The sequence below is a fragment of the Rhinoderma darwinii genome, chromosome 5, assembly GCF_050947455.1.
Source record: "Rhinoderma darwinii isolate aRhiDar2 chromosome 5, aRhiDar2.hap1, whole genome shotgun sequence".
In the NCBI taxonomy this organism is placed as follows: Eukaryota; Metazoa; Chordata; class Amphibia; order Anura; family Rhinodermatidae; genus Rhinoderma; species Rhinoderma darwinii.
The window spans coordinates 75,548,826-75,573,003 of NC_134691.1; the positions used below are offsets into that span (position 1 = coordinate 75,548,826).

Sequence of the window (24,178 nt, forward strand, 5' to 3'; positions counted from 1 at the left end):
ATGGTCTAATAACTGCACTGTAATGAGCTGTGCACTTTTGTGATCAATACATGAATAGAACAGACTCTGGAAGTACATAAGGAAGGTTGCCATTCAATTACGGCAAGCAGAGATCCTAAAAAGTGAGGAATTGATACACAATTATAAAATTGCTTAACTTTTCACTACACAATGAATGTTTTATTTCCTGAAACCCTTCCATACTAATGTAAACTTGACAGGATTAGACATTTACTGCTCACACCATCTGTTTAAAATCTCCTGCACATGGTGAGTACAGAGCAGCAGGTAGAAGGCATGCAGACAGGTTAGTCTTGTTTTAGCAGCTGCAGGCATGATCCGGCTGAGCGTATGTTCACACGGCTTATTTTCGGCCATTTTCCGGGCCGTAAACGGCCGAAAAACAGGAAGCAGAACGCCTCCAAACATCTGCCCATTGATTTCAATGGGAAAAACAGCGCTCTGTTCCGATGGGGTGTTTTTTTTACGCGGCCGTTTTGAAAAACGGCTGTGTAAAAAAAAGCCTGTGAAAAAGAAGTGCATGTCACTTCTTGAGTCATTTTTCATTTACTCTATAGAAAAACAGCCGCGAAAAACGCAAGTATACTATAACATGTAGACTAGATATAAAATAGACTATAAAGAGAATTTTGTATGAAATGGTTGGAAGGAAAATGTGTGAATCTAAGGCCAAATACTCAATATTTGTGAGCAATAGATCACTTCTTCAATTTAACATTTAGGCTGGTATCACACATTCAGTGTTTAGTGCAGTTTTTTGGGCAGTTTTTCTTGACTTTTAACCTAAGAGTGGATTCAAAAGGAATGGGAATTATAAAGGAAGGACTTATAAGTTTCCTTCTCGTTGGATCCAAGCCTGGCTTTGGGTCAAATAACTGCGTCAGAAATAAAATGCACTTCAGACTGCATAAAAATTGGATTTTTGTACTCACCGTAAAATCCCTTTTTCGTTGAATTAATTGGGGGAAACAGCACCATAGTTATATGCCCCTGCCGCTAGGAGGCTGACACTAGGAAGAAAATAAAAAAAAGTGTTGGCTCCTCCGTGGTCCATACCCTCCCCTGTTACACTAAGCTACTCACTTTGTACCAAGAACAGTAGGAGAGTAGAAAACAAAAAATAACCAAAACACCAACACATCCTGAACCCGGGAAAAAAAAAAAAACAGAACCACCTGGCAAAACAAGAACAATCCACAAAGAAAAAAAACAGACGGTGGGACCCGTGTCCCCCAATGAATTCAACGAGAAAGGGATTACAAAAATCACATGGCGAGTACAATAATCCAATTTTCTCGTTAAATCATTCATTGGGAGACACAGCACCATGGGACGTCCCAGAGGGTGGGCAGAAAAAACACCACAGCTCCTGCAATGCCGTACGGCCCAGAATGGCATTGGTGGAGGACAGTGAATGGATCTGATAGAACATTGTAACGGTATGAACAGAGGCCCAGGTAGCAGTCCTACAAACCTGAGAGGCAGAAGCCGGATGCCGGACCACACAGGACGCACCAAGCGCCTGCATTGAGTGGGCAGTGACCCGGAAGGGAGGATCCCCACCCTTAGCGGAGCAGGCCTCCTTGATAGCCAGCTGAATCCACCAGGAAATGGTAGCCTTAGCGGCCCTCTGGAAACCACAAAGAGAGTCCGATCAGTGAAAAGACTCCGTAAACGGAACATAAGTTCAGAGTGCTGTACCACGTCCAGCCAGTGCAGAAAATGCTCCCTCTGATGAGAGGGGTTAGGACAGGACTACGTCTTTATTGAGGTGGAAAGAATACACCACCTTGGGAATAAAGGACAGAACTGGCCAAAGCACCACCTTGTCCTTATGGAAGACCACGAAGGGGTGTCTGCAAGATAAAGCAGCCAATTCAGACACCCTGCGGATCTAAGTGGTGGCCACCAGAAAGGCAGCCTTCCAGGACAAGACACGGGGCGAGACCTCCCGCATAGGTTTAAACGGTGATGACTGAAGAGTGTCAAGGACCAAGTTGAGGTCCCAGTGCTCCGGGGACAACAATACGAAGGAGCACAATGGGCGACCCCTGAAAGAATATTTTAATTGGCGCACAGAAAGCCAGCGTGCGCTGAAAAAGAATAGACAGGGCAGAAATCTGACCCTTCAGTGTTGCCAGTCCCTGGTCCATGCCCACCTGAAGGAAGGACAGGATGCACGGTGTAGAACAGCGAAGGGGGTAGACGTTTTGACGCTCACACCACTTGAAATATACCCGCCACGTGTGGTGGTAGAGCCTCTGGGACTGAGGCTTCCAAGCCATTGCCATGCTGATATACAGAAAAAGAGAGAGTCTCCAAGGCGCTGCTGCACGGGGAAGCAATAAGCAAGCAAAGTATCAGGTATAGGTGGTTTATTGGAAACAAGGCTACGCGTTTCAATGCCGCACCGGCATCTTCATCAGGCCATAAAAGAAATAAAACATCTGCACAGTTTAAATACACACTGACCAATTAAAAAACCCGCCAATGCGGCTGGGGTCAAAGTTCTCAGATGACGTCACAAATGAGAAAAAATGTGACAGTTCACACGAGGCAATAGATAGAAAAACAGCATTCAGGACCATGGACAGCAGTAGTATCAAACATACGCAACTGTATAGATGGAGCGCACATAGCCAACAGGGTAAAAATGGTACATAGGGTATAAAAATGCGAAATTGCAGAAGGGATAATCAATGATAAAATGCACAAAATGTTGAAATAAAAATAATAAATGACACATATAAAAGGAAAACATCCAAATCTACAGTAAACTCATATAAATATATAAATGTGCCGCGATAAGGTTACTAGGAGAGAAACAAGCACATCCAAATGGATGTTGAAAAGAGTATAATAAATGATTTTAAGAGAAGGAAATAAATAAATAAGAGACAGCGCATTTGTAAATGGAAAGACGGGAATAGAAAACGTAATGGGCAATGATATAAATAGCGATGTTCTTTTGATGAGAAACTATACAATCATGAGATATAATTATATGATAATGTACAATTATGGAATACAATGATGTAGATACAGCGCAAACAATAATAAATCAACAGATAATAGACATAAAAAAACGGGGTAAAAGGGACCAAGTTACATGAACACCAATATATAGATAAATCATCAGGGGGCTAATGATAAATAAATAGATGAACACCAATATATAGATAAATCATCAGGAGGCTAGGTAAACAAAAAATAAAAAATAAATGTAAGGGAGTGATTGGAAAAATAGGGTAGCATGAAAATGAAGAGCAGGAAGGAAATATCACTAATACTCTTTATTTGATAGCGGAAAAATGACGCTACATAGAAAAGACCTGAAATTATGAGGCAAACGAATTTAAGGGAGTACATGAAACTAGGAAGTGCAAAGCACTCACAGATGTTAGGAAAAAACGGACTCAAACGAACGGGAAGAGGGATTAAAGATGAATGGATGGAAAAAATGATGATAAATGAACTGTTAGTAAATGATATTTAATCAAGGGAAGATTCAGTTAGATCATTTAGACCATATGGTTGTAGAGTCCTGAGTTTAAAGATCCAATAGTTTTCGCGTTGCTTGAGTTTATTAAACCTATTTGTAGTGTTTAATGGGATTAGTTCAATGGGTGTGACCTTTATTTCATTAAAATGATTGTTATGTGTGGAGGCGAAATGGCGTGAAACACTATGTTTCATAAAACCAGAGGTAACATTGAACCTGTGACTATTTATTCTGGTTCGTAGGCACTGAGTAGTGCGGCCTATATATTGTAAACGACAAGGGCATTCAAGCATATAAACTATATATGAACTCCCACAATTGAGGAAATTATTAATCTTACTCATAGAGCCATTAAATATACATCAACAGTGACCGATGAATCTTTTAAGATTAATAATTTCCTCAATTGTGGGAGTTCATATATAGTTTATATGCTTGAATGCCCTTGTCGTTTACAATATATAGGCCGCACTACTCAGTGCCTACGAACCAGAATAAATAGTCACAGGTTCAATGTTACCTCTGGTTTTATGAAACATAGTGTTTCACGCCATTTCGCCTCCACACATAACAATCATTTTAATGAAATAAAGGTCACACCCATTGAACTAATCCCATTAAACACTACAAATAGGTTTAATAAACTCAAGCAACGCGAAAACTATTGGATCTTTAAACTCAGGACTCTACAACCATATGGTCTAAATGATCTAACTGAATCTTCCCTTGATTAAATATCATTTACTAACAGTTCATTTATCATCATTTTTTCCATCCATTCATCTTTAATCCCTCTTCCCGTTCGTTTGAGTCCGTTTTTTCCTAACATCTGTGAGTGCTTTGCACTTCCTAGTTTCATGTACTCCCTTAAATTCGTTTGCCTCATAATTTCAGGTCTTTTCTATGTAGCGTCATTTTTCCGCTATCAAATAAAGAGTATTAGTGATATTTCCTTCCTGCTCTTCATTTTCATGCTACCCTATTTTTCCAATCACTCCCTTACATTTATTTTTTATTTTTTGTTTACCTAGCCTCCTGATGATTTATCTATATATTGGTGTTCATCTATTTATTTATCATTAGCCCCCTGATGATTTATCTATATATTGGTGTTCATGTAACTTGGTCCCTTTTACCCCGTTTTTTTATGTCTATTATCTGTTGATTTATTATTGTTTGCGCTGTATCTACATCATTGTATTCCATAATTGTACATTATCATATAATTATATCTCATGATTGTATAGTTTCTCATCAAAAGAACATCGCTATTTATATCATTGCCCATTACGTTTTCTATTCCCGTCTTTCCATTTACAAATGCGCTGTCTCTTATTTATTTATTTCCTTCTCTTAAAATCATTTATTATACTCTTTTCAACATCCATTTGGATGTTATCTTTCAAACATCCATTTGGATGTGCTTGTTTCTCTCCTAGTAACCTTATCGCGGCACATTTATATATTTATATGAGTTTACTGTAGATTTGGATGTTTTCCTTTTATATGTGTCATTTATTATTTTTATTTCAACATTTTGTGCATTTTATCATTGATTATCCCTTCTGCAATTTCGCATTTTTATACCCTATGTACCATTTTTACCCTGTTGGCTATGTGCGCTCCATCTATACAGTTGCGTATGTTTGATACTACTGCTGTCCATGGTCCTGAATGCTGTTTTTCTATCTATTGCCTCGTGTGAACTGTCACATTTTTTCTCATTTGTGACGTCATCTGAGAACTTTGACCCCAGCCGCATTGGCGGGTTTTTTAATTGGTCAGTGTGTATTTAAACTGTGCAGATGTTTTATTTCTTTTATGGCCTGATGAAGATGCCGGTGCGGCATTGAAACGCGTAGCCTTGTTTCCAATAAACCACCTATACCTGATACTTTGCTTGCTTATTGCTTCCCCGTGCAGCAGCGCCTTGGAGACTCTATCTTTTTCTGTATATCAGCATTACATTTGCGGTCTTCCTTGGAACACCGGCACCGAGTCCTGGCAGCAGCAGCAACCTTTCTCTCCATCGTTCGTTGTCCTTTGTTTCTAGGTGAGCACCTAATTGGACTTCGGGATTTTACATCCTTTTACCATTGGTAATCTACTCTATGTGGCGCCGTGTTTTGTGTTTCTTATAAGCCATTGCCATGGTCTGAATGACCAGTTCAGAAAAACCACGAAACCTAAGAACTGCGGGTTTAACAGCAGTTAAAAACGAAGTCGAGGTTAAGTAGTGTGGAACAGAGGAACTTGGAAAGGGAGGTTCTGCCACTGAGGGAGGGACCAATGCATGTCTGCGAGCAGGAAAATTAGATCTGCGTACCACGCCCTGCGTGGCCAATGTAGAGCAACCAGAATGGCTGAAACCCTCACCCCCAAAACCCGAGGCAGGAGGGGAAAGGGTAGATAAGGCTGAAATCTGACCAAGGTAGAACCAGTGCGTCGGTCCCTAAGGCTCCAGGGGCCCTGGTGACATAAGCTAGGCACTTGTGGTTGAGGTGGGAGGCAAAAAAGGTCCACATACGGAGTGCCCCATCAAAGGCAGAGACTGTGAAATATGGTCGGGTGAAGGGGCCAATCTCCAAGGTATAAGCGCCCCTGACTCAGGAAGTCCGCCTCCCAGTTGTGCACTTCTGGAATGTGAATTGCGGAGAGGGCAGAAACGTGAAGCTCTGTCGAACGAAGACACCGCAAGGCTTCTTGCGACACTGGCCTGCTCCTGGTGCCCCCTTGGTGATACAAGTACGCAACTGCCGTAGAGTTATAGGTCTGTAATAGAACCGGAAGTCCCATGAGGAGGGATTTCCAATGGGAGAGTGCCAGAAAAATAGCACTCAGTTCCAGAATGTAGATCTGGAGGCGAGTTAGCAAGCTGGACCACTGGTCCTGGACTGTGAGGTGGACGAGGAAGACCACCCCCCCAACCAGACAGGCTGGCATCCATCGTGACCACCAGCCAATGGAGGATGGCAAAGGTATTCCCAAAGGATATACTCAGAGAGCACAGCCACCATAACAGTTCTCGACAAACCAGCACGGGAAGCCGGATCAGAAGGTCCAAGGAATCCTGAGACCTGTCCAAGTGAGCAAGAATCGCCAACTGTAAAGGGCGTGTGTAAAACTGGGCAAACGGAATTGCCTCAAACAAGAGGCCTCATGCAACAACGAATGCGTCAGGGAGAATTCCTGCGCAGCACTGATACTCCCTTCTAGAGGGAGTTGACCTTTGGTTCCGGAAGAAAAATCTTGCCCACCTGGGTATAGAAGCTCATGCCCAGGAACTCCATCCTTTGAGAAGGGATGAGGGAGGACTTGTCCTGTGTGACTATCCCCCAAAAACTGCGAAGAAAGTCCAGGGTGAGCTGAAGACCAGCCAAATTGTCCTGTTTGGAAGGGGTCTTCACCAAGAGGTCGTCCAAGTACAGGATTACCGTGACCCCCCCCCCCCCTTGGATCGAAAAAGGGTCATGAGAACTGCCATGACAATGGTGAAGACCCTGTGTGCAGTGGCCAAGCCAAAGTAAAGTGCCACAAATTGGAAATTATCAGAACCCACCGCGAAGTTAAGGAACGCAGGTGAGACCGAGCAATGGGTATGTGAAAGTAAGCATCTCGGAAGTCGAGTGAAGACAGGAACTCGTGCATTTTCAAGGATGCCAAGACTGAGCGCAAAGATTCAATACCAAACCTGCGGACCTTGACATGCCGATTGTGGCGCTTGAAATCTAGGATAGGACGAAGGGAACCATCCTTTTATGGCACGGTGAAAAGGTTCGAATAGAGGCCCTGAAACCGCTCTATACCTGGGACAGGGGCAATGACCCCTTGTTGGAGGAGATAGTGGATGGCCCAGGTAAAGGCGGGCGCACAGGCAGGGCACCGAGAAGGAGTCGACAGGAAAAATCTATCTTGTAACCGGTCTACATGACTTCTCGGACCGAGGCATCTTCTACGTCTGTGAGCAATGTCTCCTGGAAGGAAGTAGCAGTCTCCCCACCCGAGGAAGTAACTCGGGTGAGGGAAGACCTTAAGGCTGAAGAGGTCCTCGGGCCAGTAGCAGGCTGGTGGCGGGGCTGCCACGATGGTCTTGGCCTATAAGAGGGGCGCAGGGCCCGAAACGGTCCCCTGTCTCGGGAAGATTACGTATGATGTGAGTGGGAGTTCCGAAAGGAATGAAACCTCCAAGACCGGGAAGAGTCGGCTGAACGAAACCAAGGACACCTGTAGCATCGGCAATTAGTTTAACCAGATTGGGACCGAAGAGAAGGTTCTGGGCAAAAGGAAGAGCAAGGACAGTCTTCTTGGAGGCTGGCTCAGAATTCCAGGTGCCAATACAGCTAGAATGGCAGATAGCTACTACATTAGCAATAGCAGAGCGGCAGGCTGCCTCAATGGAAACATCACAGAAATACTTAGATGCCTGGATCAGCTAGGAAGCCAGAAGAGAGTCCTCCTGATGTGGCTCCCCAAGACCTTTTGAGGTCTTTGCCATGACTACGCAAGCTTTGCTAACCCAAGAAGCTGCAAACGAGGGCCTTGTTATCTACAGGATCTTTAAGAGAAGCAACACCCGCTATGGGCAGGGTAGTTGCCTCAGACAATTAAGCCACAGGGAGATCCACATAGAAACGCATTTGTTTGAAAAGGGGAACATGATGTCCATCCTTTTAGATGAGGGAAAAGGCTGGTCCGGGTGTTACCACACTCTTCTAAGGAGTTTGCCAAACCCCTTATGGTCAGGGAAAACTAGAGGGGGACGCCTCTTTCACTGAAATGAGATGTCCTCTTGAGATGAGCCAGGAGTATCAAGAGGGATTTGCAGGATATCTCTGACCACCCGAATGAGATCCTGTATGATGGGAGAAATAGAAGTGTGCCATATCACGAGCAGGGGTAGAAGCAGATGCACCTGCGGTGGCCCTAACAATCGAGGAACTTGAGAAAGAGAAGTATCTCCTATGAGACTGCCTGGCATGTTTGCGGGGCATTCCTGCAAACCTAGCATGGGAGTGCTCACAGGAGGAGGACCTGGCTAACTGGGAACAATCTGCTCAGGCAGCTGGTTTAAAGGGAACCTGTCAACAGCATTTCACCTATTGAACTTTACATATCCCTCACTGGCCGATGCTATAAAAAGTTAATTGTCGTTATCCCCTCTCCTAAACTCCTCCTCCGACTGTAAATAACGGTCTGCAAACATTTTGCTCCTTTTATCGTAATAATCCGGTGTCCCTTTGTGCGCACACACCAGAAGAGAATATCAATGCACAAGCGCAGGATTTTTCGTGCTGGGGTTAGGAGATGAGCTGTCAGTCAAAAGTAAGGAGACGGGATAAACTCGGAAAGACTTGAGGAATGAAGATAGGACTCTTTTCAAACGAAGATTTGACACTTTTATGCTCATTAGCATACGGTGTGGGAACACTAAAAAGCTGAATACTAAAGCTACAGAGCCGACTAAGACGACAATTATAGGTTATATAGAAATGATTTTTCAGCCACTACCGCCTGGTATTGCTGGTTTAATAGGTGAAATGCTGGTGACAGGTTCCCTTTAAGGCTTCCGAACTTGAAGAAGTAAAAACTCCTCCCACAGTAAACGAAGCCCACTCTGAAAGGTGATTCAAAGCCAAAACCATGTGGCTAGAGCCAGCACTATGACCTATAAGAAGCCAGAGACTGAAGGAAAGGGGGCCCGGGCTAAACACAGCCTAGGCCCCGCCGAAGCCGGATTTATGAAGCCTGCTGCTAACAGTGCACCCCAGCGCTACTGGAAAACTGAGGCCTGGGGCTGCCAAAAAATAGAAGGGGGATCTGGCAAATGGACAGTGGGGAGCATCGGAGGCTATATCCTTGCAGGAGAGGTTAAAACGGCCCAGCAGAGCAACATAGAAACAAACAGCCCTAGCAGTAACATAGGGGGAAACCTCAAAGGGAGGCCACATGGTGAGACGCCCATAGGGGAAATGTAGCACTCACCCATCTGGCGTCTTCGGACGAACGTCTGGTCACCCCTTCGGTGCTCTCCCTCACACTGAATAGTGGGTTCACCGGCATTTCTGCCACCTTGTGGCCACTGGGGACTGGGTGACCTAAAAGGGGAAAATAATCTACCCAGCGCCCAAAGGGGGGGTACGACTAATGTGCGTATACGCTGAGGACCCCAGTGATACCTGAAACGGAACGAGAAAGAAATAAACCTAAGCTACTAAAAAAAAACAGAAAACCTGTATGCAGGTCATGTCTGCCTCATACGGACACTAGGGTAAAAACTGAGTAGCTTGGTATAACAGGAGAGGGTATAGCCCACTGGGCGGAGCCAACACTATTTTAGTTTTTTCCTAGTGTCAGTCTCCTAGCAGCAGTGGCATATACTCATAGTGCTGTGTCTCAATACAACAACCATTATTTTTCAAATTAAGCTGGCCTAGAGACCAGTTGATCTCCGGCTACTGAAACTTCCAATAAATAGCGAATATCCGGGAACAAATTTCCACAAGAGCCGTTCTATGCTAGCAGAACTCTGCACTAGCTAATGAAGGGTGATAATAAGTGGGAAACTCCTCGATTAATGTCCATATACGCTAATAGGGCATGAGAGCGGCTACACAACATCAGGTCTGAAGAGGGAGCCTATGGAGTAGTTAAAAGAACAAGCCATAATGCACTGATTTCAATGTGAGCAGATTCAACCTGTTCACACTTTATAAGCCTATTTTACATTAGAGTGGAACCCCTTTAACATGAACAAAGGAAAACATTTGACCTTTACTTTTCTCCCAAGTACCTTTCAGGACGTGCGTTATATCTCATGGGCCTTCTGTCTTGTACTTCTTTGACATATTTTAATCTTGTATTATTGTCATCGCCCTCGTTATTCAAATGAAGTCTGAGGGGCCTTCGATCTGATTCCCAATCTCTAGAGGTGTAGCGTGGATGATCCATCATTTCCTTATCCACATCTGGTCTCCATGGCTTTTTGACTTCTTCATCTGGTCTCCTGATATAAGGATCCTCAGTTTCAGTTTGATTATCCCTTCTACGAGCCTTCTCAGCTTGAGACCGTCTTTTATTCAAAAGCTGCTCATAAACCTCCATAGACGAGTAAGCATTCTTCTTAGGAAGAGCTTGGTCTCTATTAGATATTGCCACTGATGGGTGCTGTTCTGGTTTTAATCTGTTCTGAGTTTCATTATTCTGTAATAGATCAGAGAAAACATTGAAATGTTATTTTTCACAACTTGTAAAAGAGCAGTGTGCGCTTTATACATCTTTCTCATGTTAAATTCGCTAGGAAGAGGATCTTTAAAAAAAAAAAAAAAAAAAAAAAAAAGCAGCTTTTAAAAAAACAACCGTATGTTAATAAAATATGAATGGGAGGTTAATGAAATTTATTTTATAGCAATTTTATGTTATTTTTGCAGTGATTATCAGGGATCCATGATCGCCATTCGCAGCCTGTGAATAAAGTTTTGGGTAATGGATCTGTGGATATGCTCACGTATGTTTTCCCAGTTAGGCTAGGTTCACACTACATTATTGTCCTATACCAGATGTACACTATTAAATAAAATAAAAAATGTAGTTCTTGCCAAATAAAGTTAGTAAATGTTTCTCTTACATCTACAAAATTTTCTTCGAGGCAAAAAACGTTTCAATAAACATATCTGCTATGCAAACGCCATGCGGCAAATTCTTTAATTAATTTATTGAAACTTACATTGTTGCAGTCTAAATAAGCCCTAAAGTGCCGGCCACTAGGTTTCACACTTTTGGCAAATTTGGTGTCTACTGCCGGTTGTTATGTGAAATCCATCTCAAGCAGCCAAGTCTGATTTCTGGAAGTGGGCTGTGTCTTAGCTTGACTACGCGTGCTCCCGTACACAACATAGAGTACATAGATCCTCTGAAATTGTACCAACAATGTAAGTTGTAAACTCCCATTTTTACTGTTATGTGTTCCCCGTGGCTATTCATCAAGCCCCACACCATTGTACTCATGCTTTCCGTATGGAAACAGAAGTATCTGCATCTCTACTGCTGGTAGACATCAGAGCCTGGCTTCACACCCCCCGAGAAACCAGTGAATGGTAAAAGACGCAGGGACAGGGCTCTCAGAGGGCAGATAATAAAGGTAGAAGGAGCAAAACACATTACTGCAGATAAACTATAGGAACATAATACATAATTTTATTTGAATTCTTTACGAAAACTCAGATACGCTTTATAAAAAAAGAAATCTAAAACACCACAACCGATAGATGAGCTTCAGAATGTCCCATAAAAAAAGCATGGCTGAGTTCTATAAAATCAACAAACTACAGTGATTTGAGAATTTGTTTTATTTTGAACTACCAGAACATATTCTTCTTCCTCGACAGCTGCTTTCAGTAGCTCCTCCTGCTCCTCTTCCTTCATCCTGAGGAACTGATTGTACTCTTGGTTCCTCTCAAGACGTAGTCTTTCCTTAAATATAAAAACCATCATATGCGTGGTGCAATTGTAATCAGGGCTGCCAACCTGATAAAATCAGATATTGATCTGCCTGCACACTCTTTGCCGTGTTTTTTGCAGCGTTTCTCGGCCACGGCCATTGAGCGTCACGGGCAAAAAACACAGCGAAAACCTCTTTCTACGCCACCCATTGATGTCAATGCGAGGTCAGAGACAAATGCCTGAAGAAAGGGCATGACGCTTCTTTGGCTCTGTTCACACAGGGTTTTTTTGGCGTGGTATTTGACACAGAAACTCTTGCGGGGGGAAAAAAAAGGGTCATGCTCTTTCTTCAGGCGTTTCTATCTCTGACCTCCCATTGAAATCAATGGGAGACAGAGAAAGCGTTTTTCGCATTTTTTTTGGTCGCGGCGCTCAATGGCTGCAGCCGAAAAACACGGCAAGGAGAGTGCAGGCAGGTCAAAATCCTTTCTGCCTGCAAAAAACCGCCTCCACCTCCCATTAAAAGCAATGGGTGGCGATTTTGCCCATTTCTGCGTAAAAAAAACTCATGTGAACATCTAACACATAGACAAGATCATAAAGTGGGAAAATCTTGTGACAATGACTGAAATGAGCAAATCAATGCAAGTATCTAAAGGCCAAATAACCAACCTATCTGAACAAAAAGTCACTCTGTATGTCCCATTAGCTGAAAATCAAACACGTCAATGGACCTAATGTAAATATCAGCCACAGGCATTCCTTGACTAAAGTACACACCTATTATCCAACTTACTGTGCTGTTCAAATGTTACAAAGTAAAATACAAAGTATAGGACTTACCTTGGCGGAAAGCCGCTCACCAATGGGGAGAGACATACCATGAGTCTCCGGGTCTACTTCTCCAGTACTTCTCAGGTGCTTCTAAATGGGAAGAGAGTTTTATCAAAAATGACAAACCATTCAGTGTTATTACTGCATGTCCTACATGTTAAATAATGGTACCAAAGTTTCCAATCTAGATTCTATCAATCCTTAAAGTGTAGCTAAACGTGTGACAAACTTCTGACATGTCATAGTGACATGTCAGAAGATTGGTGGGGGTCCGAGCACTGAGACCCCCACCAATCGCTAGAACGAAGCAGCTGAAGTGCTCGTGTGAGTGCTCAGCCGCTTCGTGTCTGTTCGGCTTTTTCCGGAAAGCCGATGTATCGGAGTACGGGCTCATAGACTTTCTATTGAGTCCGTACACCGATACATTTATTTCCGGAAAAAGCCGAACAGACACGAAGCGGCTGAGCACTCACACGAGCACTTCAGCTGCTTCGTTCTAGCGAAGCCCACCAGCACCCTGCGATGTGATTGCAGGGTGTCAGTGGTTTCTATAGCAGCTGGGGGGCCTACCAAAGGCCCCCAGGTATGACTCTAGTTGATGACTGTTAGGCCAAGCCAGAGGCATGGCCTAACAGGTGCCTGTCCGTTTTATACTGACAGGCAGTAACACACTGCAATACAGAAGTGTTGCAGTGTATTATAAAAGTGATCAGATGATCGCACAGTAAAGTCCCGTAGTGGGACTAGAAAAAAAAAAAAGTTAAAAAGTTTAATAGTTTAGAATAAATAAATAAAAATCCCAAGTAAAAAATAATTAAAACCCCACTTTTTCCCCTTACAAAATGATTTATTAAAAAAGTTGAAAAATTACACATTTGATATCGCCGCGTCCATAACGAGCCCACCTATAAAACTTTTCATTATTTAACACGCGCGGTGAACACAGTAAAAAAATAGAAAACAATGCCAGAAATGCTGTTTTTTGTTCATCCTGCCGTAAAAAAAACTTGATAAAAAGTGATCAAAAACTCGCATGTACTCCAAAATGGTACCACTAAAAACTACAAGTCATCCCGCAAAAAAAAAAAAAAGCCCTCATACAGCTGCCTGCAAAATAAAAAAAAGTTATGGCTCCTAAAATATGGCGACATAAAAACAAATAATTTTGAGAATTTTTTTTTTACTGTGTAAGGCCTCCCACACACGAGCGTGTTTGGTCCGTGATATGTGGTTCATACGTCAGCCGCATTTCCCAAACCGAACACACTGCAGGGAGCCCCTATGACGCTAGCCGTCACTGCCTCGCTGCGGAACTACTGTCCCGTACTGAAAACATGCAATGTGTGGCCAACATATATCACAGATCAAACACACTGGTGTGTGGGAGGCCTAAAATTAGTGAAACATAAGAAATCTATATAAATTTGGTATCGCCGCAATTGTAACGACCCGCAGAATAAAGTTGTTATGTTATTTATACGACACGGAAAAAAGTGTGGCAAAATTGATGAGGTTTGTTCTATTCACCGCCAAAAAAAAGTTAATAAATAAATTATATGTACCCAAAAATGGTGCTATTAAAAAATACAACTTGTTTTTTGCAGGACAAGTCCTTATACAGCTATGTCGACGCAAAAATAAAAAAAAGTTATAGCTCTTTGAATGAGACGATGGAGAAACATAAAAAATAGCTTCGTCATTAAGATTTAAAATAGGCTGGTCACTAAGGGGTTAATCTGCAGGTCAATACGATTACAGGGATACCAAATTTCTATAGATATTTTTGTATTTTACTAAGCTTACAAAATATATTTTGCCATTTTCTGAGACTCAGAACTTCTTTATTTTTCCGTCGAGGGAGCATCTTGGGGTATGTACGACTTATTGATCACTTTTTTTATTCCTTATTTTTGTGGGAGACAGGGTGACCAAAAACAGCAATTCTTGCAGTTTTTTATGGTGTTTACAGTTTTTGACATTACTTTTGGGGAAAAATTATTTTTTGAACTTAATAGTTTTTTGTATATTAAAAAAGCACATTGATGGTACGAACACACACAGCTTATTCAGGGGGGATACACCTCGTCCAGCTGCGCAGCGTATCCGCTCTGAACACTGCAGGGAATGTCATCCGAAAATTGTGCTGCGGAAATTATCGCACATACTTACCCCCCTCTGACGTCCCTCCGGCCTCCCTGGATGACGTTGCAGGCCATGTGACACAGGCCATGTGACAATCACAGGCTGCAGTGGTCACATGGCCTGCAATGTCATACAGGGAGGCTGGAGAAGACGCAGGGAACTCTGGGTAAATATAACTTTATTATTTGTTTTTCTTACTTGCGTTTTTTTCGGCGGTATCTTTCCGTAGTGTGGGGGACGAGATTTGTTGAAATCTCACCCACACTGCTGCTATTTTAATACGCTGTGGATTTTCCACCGTTGCAGAAAATCTGCAGTGTTTACGCTGTGTGTTCTAAAAGGGGTTATCCAGGTTAAGATTGATGGCCTATCCTCAGGATAGGCCATCAACATTGGATCGGTGGGGTCCGGTGGGGTCCGACACTGATCAGCTGTTTGAAGGGGCCGCAGCACTCGTTCGAGTGCCACAGCCTCTTCATTGTTTACATGGTTCTTTTTCTTTCTGTTCATACTTGGACTCGCCGTTACATTTGTAGCGGCCGTGCAAGGTATTGCACCACTGTCCCATTCACTTGTATGGGCCGTTGGAGGGGCCACCCCCTCTTTTTAATAGCTTAGATGCCACGGTCGCTATTGACTGCGGAATCTAAGTGGTTAAACAGTGAAACCGGAGATATCGCAGATCCTAGCAGTTAGAGAAGCTTGTCAGCTGTAATATACAGCTGACACCTGCAGCGTATGGAGCAAGCCCAGCCTGTGAGCCCGCTCCAGACAAGCATCCTCTCCCTACGACGTACAAACACTGGTGGGCGTAAAGGGGTTAAAATAGCATTATGACCTTTGTTAGATATTGACTTGTATTGAACCACAATCTTCCTGCATCCGATGTATGATGTGAACATCACACCTTTAATCTGTGTTGTAGTTGAAGGGGTTGTCAAACATATGGAAAATCTCAGTGGCTCCAATGGCACACTCTGGCTAGAAAGCTTCACTGTTGTGGGCAGATGGGGATGAAAGTTTGGTACTTGACTGTGGGTGGATTTATGGGAATCCAAACATGTTACTCTATGATATATGCGTATGTACACACAAGTTGCTGTATTGTATAATGCTCAATGTACAAGGACCAATATGAGGCAGGTAATAAAATTTTTGTTACAAAATTCTAAATTTTATATAAAAATGGGGAGGGGGGGGGGTCAATCTTACATAAATAAAGCTAAATACAATTCCTCACCATTTTTAAGATCTATGCTTGCTGCAAGAAAAGACATGTAGTTTGATTCTGCAGTAATGTTCCCTTCCTTTTGCTAATTTACCGAACATACTTTAGCAAAAAGGTTTGGGACAGATGGAAAAGAGTATGACTGCAGGATCAGAACACGCCGGGGGGGGAGGGGGGGTTTGAAGTCTGTAGCCATGGAGACACATAGATCTGCATAGGGAGCTGTTATGATATTTCTAATGAAGACTATTTGCAAAGCGATTTCATTCTTCACTTTAGATCCATTAGGGCAATATAAAAATGGGTGTCCTGGTTTATTTCTCCTTAATGACATCTCGCCTGTCGGTTTAAATGAAAAAAACAATACAAATGGGTTGCAAACGTGGACAAAGCCTTTTAACATTAGTTACACTTCACATGCCCTTTCATTTTTGCTGCTAATTGGCGACATGATGGTTTAGTCCCTCTTACGTCACATGGTACGAACTTACAGACATGAATCAGGAATTTCATTAAAGCTCATCAGCCATTACACTGCTTTTCTAGGTCATTGGATCATTTTAGAATGATGGAATAAGAATATTTTGCATGATGTGATTATCATTAATAACCTCATAATGCAGATCTAAACTTCACAAACATAGTTATATTTAAATGGCTTCAGTTTCCCAGCATGAGAAATATGCAAGGCCTCGTGTGTTGGGGTTGACACGCCACAGATTTGTTGCAGGCGTTTTTGTCACTGTCCTGTTCATCTAATTGGGTTTTGCAGAAATCCATGCACATGCTGCAGAAACAACCCCATTCAGATGTACGGAACGGATTTCCAGACGAATAAATTTTTGCAGCAAATCTGCCACGTGTGAATATGCCAAGTGAACACAACCACTATGGAAGGGAGCTTTCTATGACCAATAAAAGAAAAGTAAGTAGCACAAACCTAAGTCAATAAATAAAATCAAAATATATTCATAGATATAAGCAGGCAAATCCACTATTCAGATCACGCAAAATGCAATGTATGATTTGATTACGCAATGATTGTTAAAACCAACACAGCCACTAGAATGCAGCAAAGCTCAGCAAATATAGATTGTGTGCGATAGGCAGAGTACTTATTAGCAAGTGATAATAAATTACACAATGATACAGGTTTGATGCAAAAAAACAGCATCAAAACTGCACTGTGTGAGCCTGGGCTTGTGAAGATGTGTCAGCTGCTGCTGCTATAAAAAAAAAAAAGAAAAAAAAAGAGAGGCTTATTTACAAATACAAATCAATTGATTGATGAGGTTAGTAAAGAAATTTAAATTGTACACAAATGTATTATGGCACAGCGAATGCGGACACATTAGCATGAAGCCACACAGCAGCTCCTACCTTTCGTTTGGCCTGATCATTTCCCTAGAAGTTAATAAAATACAGCACACTATTACATGGTAATGAAACTTTACTGTGGAGAAAGATCACAATAATGGTATATTCATATGCGGCACATTTTTCAGAAATTTCTGCGACTGTCCCCAATCATCTGAATGGGACTTGCAAAAATCCATGTGTTTGTCGCAAAACAACTCAAACAGAACTGATCTGTGAACATTTCTGCAACAAATCTGCCATGAGAATATTCCCTAAAGATTCTTTGCTTTGGCAACAATCATCATCGAGGTGGAGCAGAACACAGCTGCAAGATCCTTCTAGATTTTGTCTTCGCGCTATATGGCATTAGATTTGGTAAGACTGTTAGGCTATGTTCACATGCTTATTAAAAAAATAGCTGTAAATACGGAGCTGTTTTCAAGGGAAAACAGCTCCTGATTTTCAGCCATTTCTTAATCAACAAGCGTTTTTTGCATCGTTTTTACGGCCGTTTTTGGAGCGGTTTTTCTATTGAGTCAATGAAAAACGGCTCAAGAAGTTGAAAATAACGCCCCGTCGGAACAGAACGCATTATTTCCCATTGAAATCAATGGGCAGATGTTTGTAGGCATTCTGCTTTCCGATTTTAGGGACGTTTTTGGCGCAAAAAATAGCCCGTGTGAACATACCCTTAGGGTAAAACCACATCCAGTTGTAGTTGGATTTCAATTTGATTGTTAATGGGCGTGCATTTTTATGGGTATAACTACTGTTTACCTGCAAAATTGCGCAGCCATTAACAATTATGCCATATAACATGCTACAGACAGACCTGTCCCATCATTCCAGTTTAATATGATTTTGTGCAGACGAGGATCCTCTGGTTCCATGTGAGTACCATATATTTGGCTCCAGAAACAGGATCGGATCCTGTCTGGGGAATTCAGGAAAACCTTTTCTAAAATTATTATTTATTTATTTTTAACTTTTCCATGCAGGGATCCAATCCCATTGTTGGAGTCAAGTATAAGGCTGGGTTCACACGACCTATTTTCAGACGTATACGAGGCGTATTATGCCCCGTTTTACGTCTGAAAATAGGGCTACAATACGTCGGCAAACATCTGCCCATTCATTTGAATGGGTTTGCCGACGTACTGTGCAGACAACCTGTTATTTACGCGTCGTCGTTTGACAACTGTCAAACGACGACGCGTAAAAATACAGCCTCGTCAAAAGAAGTGCAGGACACTTCTTTGGACGTTTTTGGAGCGGTTTTCTCATAGACTCCAATGAAAACAGCTCCAAAAACGGACGTAAAAAACGCAGCGAAAAACGCAGCGAAAAATGCGAGTTGGTCAAAAAACGTCTGAAAAGCAGGGTCTGTTTTCCCTTGAAAACAGCTCTGGATTTTCAGACGTTTTTGGTCACTACGTGTGCACATACCCTAAGGCTTCCACACAGAACCATAATACAGCCATCTGAATAGTGCCTTAAGGGGGTTTTAGACTGGCCGAATATCGGGGAGACAAGCATTCGAATAACGGTCATTGCCGATAATTGGCCTGTGTAAACAGGGCAGCGATATCAGCAGATGAATGAGCAAATGCTCGATCATCTTCTGAACGTATTGTTTTAAAAAAGAGAATTATTATATTGTCGGCAGCTCATCTCCCTGTGTAACCAGGGAGATGCGCTGCCGACATGATGATAATGTATGGGGACGAGCGATCGGAGTAACGACCGCTCGTCCTCATCCATAGCTCCGTGTGACAGGAGCAAACGAGCGCCTATCAACGATGTCTCTTTGACCGGCGTTCACTGCAACGGCCGATTGTCAGCCGCTGTAAAAGGCCCTTTAGTCACAATATCCACTCAAGTTCTCTAAGAATAATGCTTGTGTTCATGAGAGGCGTAGATAGAGTAAATAAGGCCCATTAGCAATAGGTCTTCCCGGAGGCCCCCCACGGTGCTAGTTCATACCTCCACCCAACAATACAGAGGAAGAACAGCCCTGTGCATGTTTGCTTCCCACCCCCTTCCTTTAGAGGTGAAAAGGCCACCATTTTCCTCTTGTCAGTCACCCCTGTGTGTTAGCACTGCATTGTCCAAGTTCGGAAGGCTTGTTTAAATTTTCACCGTACATGCACAATAGGTCAGGAGGCGAACCTCTTCACCAAGGGGCCGATATGTACACGCTTCTGAACGTTTCAAATTCTCAGTGTGTTAGTGATGCACGTCCCCCCCCCAAAGAAAAAAATAAATAGTAAGCTTAAGTTGTCCTCCGTATTACCGGGAACAAGCGGTTTTTCAGTTCCTGACCAGAGTTTTGGCCGAATTCGCCCCAAAAACGAATTTGACCCCAAGAAGCAGCCGTGCGCTCATATTCAGCTGTTTATGCCACATTACTTTCTATGGAGAGTTGCTGTGCAAGCAGGACCATATATTTATAGGTAACATTGTATTCCTTTAACCAAGAAGTAGAATGGATGACATTACAGATACGATATGAGAATATTATGGCCGGCATTAATGAAACTTCACTGGACCACATGAGCCCATGAAAACTTTTCTACATAAAAAAACACTGAACAATTGTGTGGTGCATCAGAAACGTAGGTTGGAAGTGAGCAATATCTATGAAATTAACATCCACAGCCCTCCCGCACAGAGAAACATTGCATGCAGGTTACTCTGTCAGGCAGAAGAAAAAAATGGCATACAAAGTTTTTTTTTCTGATTTTGTTCAACTGTTCTGATTAAAAACAAAGGATCGTATTGAACTGTGAAAGTATTCATGATATGTGTCGATCTTCCATTATGTATAAGCGGCCTTTGGATTCCTAACCAGAGTGGCAGCCACCTATGATATTGTATGGTTGTTCAATTTGCATTATAAATTATGCCTGGAACGGGACAGGGGGTTGGGGGGGGGGGTTATGGGGTATCAGTGCATTGTGTATATGGTTTGAAAACTTTAACTAATAAAAAATAGCTGATTAAAGATCGTTTTTTTGTTTTTTGTTTTTTTTTAAATTAGAGGTCAGTAACGACGTTTAGGTGTGAACTAGCCATTACATTAATATGTATATAAATATATACAACATGACTGACTAGTATTTACTGTACGTGTCTTCCAGTGTACAGAACACGTCATAATGCAGAATGGCAATTCGCTGGCGGATCATGCATACCTGATTGAGGTATTTTCGATAATCTTGACGTAATTCTTCCTTTAGTTTGTGCTTTTTTCTTTCATAATCCTCTCCAAGAGGTAAACTCAAACCGTAGCCACTATCTGAAAGGTTTGGAATGATTTTAGGATACAGCTAAAAACACATATTACCTCCTCCAATAGTGCTGCAAAAAAAAACATACAATTCCGAAAAAAGCACCTAGATATACTACATTCAGCTCTGGTGGAACACAATACGGTCAATAGTGACAGCATCAAATTACGCATTGTGTGCATGTAGCCTAAACCCACATGGTAGATCGGGTGTTCTTTGGGAATAATACAATTATGAAAGTCACACAATGCAAATTAAAAAGGTATTCCCATCTTAGACATTTTATGACCTATCCATAGACATGGGACCCACACCTATATCAAGAACGGAGGTCACACAAACCCCTTCCCGACCAGGCGGAATGTGGGTCGGGTGACACCCGTTCTCGATATAGTTGCAGGTCCCAGAGCTGGGAGCTTCCAGAGCATCGACACCGACATCGACACCCTATTTAGTGCGAGGTAGGAGGATGGACACATTGGTCATATTGATGCTACAATGGATGAAAAGATCCTTATATGTTCACTAAAAACAGAGTTCTGCCGTTTCCTTTTTTTCTACATTGCTATAGTGGAACTTCTGGATCAAGGTTTCTACTGCTTGCACTCGGGACCTTACATTTGTGCGGTTTTCCTTTTGTGCTGTCCTATCAGAAAATGCACTGCCAAAATATGGTCTCTGCAATCTTCAACTGACCCCATTCTGCCTTTTAGTGTTTAACATCATAGACTTGTGTCTGTGATGATGTTCTGCGATCGCTCTTTACAGCAAACATAACAGTGATTGTCGCCAGGGCTGTGTAGTTGGACTCAGCAGTTAGTTTTGTGTGGAGTTGGAGTCGGTAGAAATGTACCGACGCCGTTAAAATCTAAAATAATATATATTGTTAATATTATATTAATTTATTAAATGCATAACTTGTTGCATATTTATGTTCATAGGAATTTATGAAAGTTGTGACATTTTAATCATATAAATATGTGTTATTTTACCAATCTAAGGCTCCTATTTATCAATCAACAGTGATAAGATGTTCTAGCTGTGATGTTAATAGTGCCATTTTTATGCTGCAGATTTTGATGCGTTTTTTTTATAAACTTGTTAGATACAATTCTGAGATTGTAAGATAAATTGACATGCTGCAGATTTGAAAATACGCACCACAGGTTAATTTAGTTGCAGAAAAATTCTGCAGCGTGTAGATGAGATTACTTGGGATTGAATTGACTATGCTAGTACTTTATTACGCTGCAGATTTGTCGCCTGAAAAATCTGCGTGGCAAATTCACACAATACACATCGTGTTCATGTGGCCTTAGGCTCAATGCACAAGATGCGTATTACGTGCGATTTTGCCACGCGGATTTGTGTGCGGCAAATCCGCAGAGTAATACAGTACCAGCATAGTCAATGAGATTTCACAAAAACAAAAGTACACGAAGCAGTATTTTTCGGGATGGAAATTGACCTGCGGTGCGTAATTTTGAATCCTCGGCATGTCAATTTATCTTGCGTTTCCGCTTGCGAATTGTATCTGCCTAGTGCTGTGGAAAATTAAAAAATAAGTATTCTTCCTTCCGGGTCCCCTCTGGCTTCCTCTAGCATGCTGCCTCGCATACAACGTCCTGATGATGCCCAAAATCGGTACATTGTATGATCAGGGGAAAAAGCGGTGTCAAAGTATGGAGCCCGGCACGTGTCTCTACTTTGCTACACCCCACAGAGTGGAATAATCTATGGCAGTTTTCCTTTTTGCAATAGTGTCGAGGGAGGCGGGGAATGTGTCATGTAAAATGGCCAAAAGTCGCAAACTGCAAATTTTAGGTCCTTTTGTGACTTTTCTCTTCCAGGAAACACAAACCCCCCCCCCCTCCCCCGCTTTGTTTTGCTTAGTACAGGGCAGAACACCGGTATTCTCTTGTTGGTGTTTTTGAATCAATGTGTCATGTACCAAATCCGCAGTCCCTGCAGTGACGCGAATGTCCCATGTATTTAATTTTAGTTTATGTTTAAGTGAAATAATAAGTATGTTTTTTGTTTTTTAATGTAGCTATTTTTTATTTTAGAAAACCTTCCTGGGGCGGCCATATTGGAGACACACATTTCCTTCCTGTATAGTCAGTGTAGCAGTGTTTGCTTGCTTTATGGGAATTGACAGAAAAATTTCAGATTATAACAGTCTCCAAGTATAATGAACTACAGCCCCCTTCCCAAAGAATGTGCTATCAAAGCCTTCTTTGTGAGTATACTGTTGTGTTACTACCCTTATCTAGGCCTCCAGCAGTACAATAGAGCGGCCAACCTTACCCGATGATAATGAGATGACTGCTTATTCTGTCCCAATCTATACAGCAAATCTGACAAGTGAGCTACAGAAAACACAATATGCTGCCGCTTTTTGTTTGCTCTAGTGACCAGTGTGAAAAGTGGATGATTTTTTTTTTTTGCAAATAGTAACAAAGAAAATTGGAAAAAAACAACAATATGTTTACAATAAAAACCAGACTTAAATAATATGTGATTTTCTGGTAATACATTCCCTTTAATGTTTCAATGTCATGGGATAATGCAGTAAGTAGAAGAATGTGCTATAATAAATAAAGGCAAAATGGGTGATGCACTCCCATGAGTCACCCATGATCAGACTAGCGCACACACTTTATCATCATACCTCCTATTTGCTTCTGCACAACTTCTTTTCGAGATTGCCTGTTTGGTGGGATGTTTTCCTTGGCATAAATCCTTGGTTGAGCTACATGGTTATTGCTCTGAAAAATTAACATACAAATATTTTGTTATATGATGTGAATCAAGGCAGCTACATAGATAATTTATGTAAGTAAAAAAAAAGCACATATTATTCTCAACTAGATGTCCTAGTCCACCCAAACAAAGGCTGCATTGAGCAGCTGAAATGTTGCATCCTACTGCACTGATGGGTGAATAAAAAAATCCCCTGTCCAGAGCATCACTGTCCATATGTGGAGCTTCCCAAGTGCTAAAGTCTGCGGGCAGAGCGCTTCCATATAAGGAAAGTGATGTTGAGAGCTTCCTGACGTATATGTTTAACGTATACCCGTGAAGGATGCCATACAGTGACATCTGTCACCCACATGCACCCATGCTTAAAGAAAACAAACCACACGTCATATGCTTTTTTTTTTTTGCGGAATCCCGTAGGATGGAGTAACGTAATCGTCTACCTATTCCATCCATCAAAAAAAAAAGTATACTGAAGTATACCAGCCCGAAAGAGACCAAAAATAGGGGTATGTAGTTTATACTACAGTTTTATAGTATACCAAGAGTGCCCCTGTGCCCAACTGGGCAATGTGGGTAGCGAAGATCCGAGTGCCGATTTCA

The 24,178-nt window shown here is 42.0% G+C and overlaps 1 protein-coding gene across 7 annotated transcripts in view; it reads right to left on the reverse strand.

Annotated features, from left to right (window-relative positions):
* The window catches only part of CSPP1 (centrosome and spindle pole associated protein 1), a 130,626-nt gene that overhangs the window by 95,105 nt on the left and 11,343 nt on the right, over positions 1–24,178 (reverse strand). For 4 of the 7 annotated variants that reach the window (XM_075826147.1, XM_075826144.1, XM_075826145.1 and 1 more), the window contains exons 3-8: positions 23,487–23,583; positions 20,720–20,823; positions 17,547–17,570; positions 12,806–12,886; positions 11,882–11,992; positions 10,314–10,723 (exon numbers count right to left, since the gene is read on the reverse strand). In XM_075826147.1, the coding sequence (XP_075682262.1) occupies positions 10,314–10,723; positions 11,882–11,992; positions 12,806–12,886; positions 17,547–17,570; positions 20,720–20,823; positions 23,487–23,583 (827 nt within the window). The remainder of the gene's footprint in view (positions 1–10,313; positions 10,724–11,881; positions 11,993–12,805; positions 12,887–17,546; positions 17,571–20,719; positions 20,824–23,486; positions 23,584–24,178) is intronic. The other 3 variants (XM_075826150.1, XM_075826146.1, XM_075826149.1) reach the window with 2 other exon arrangements.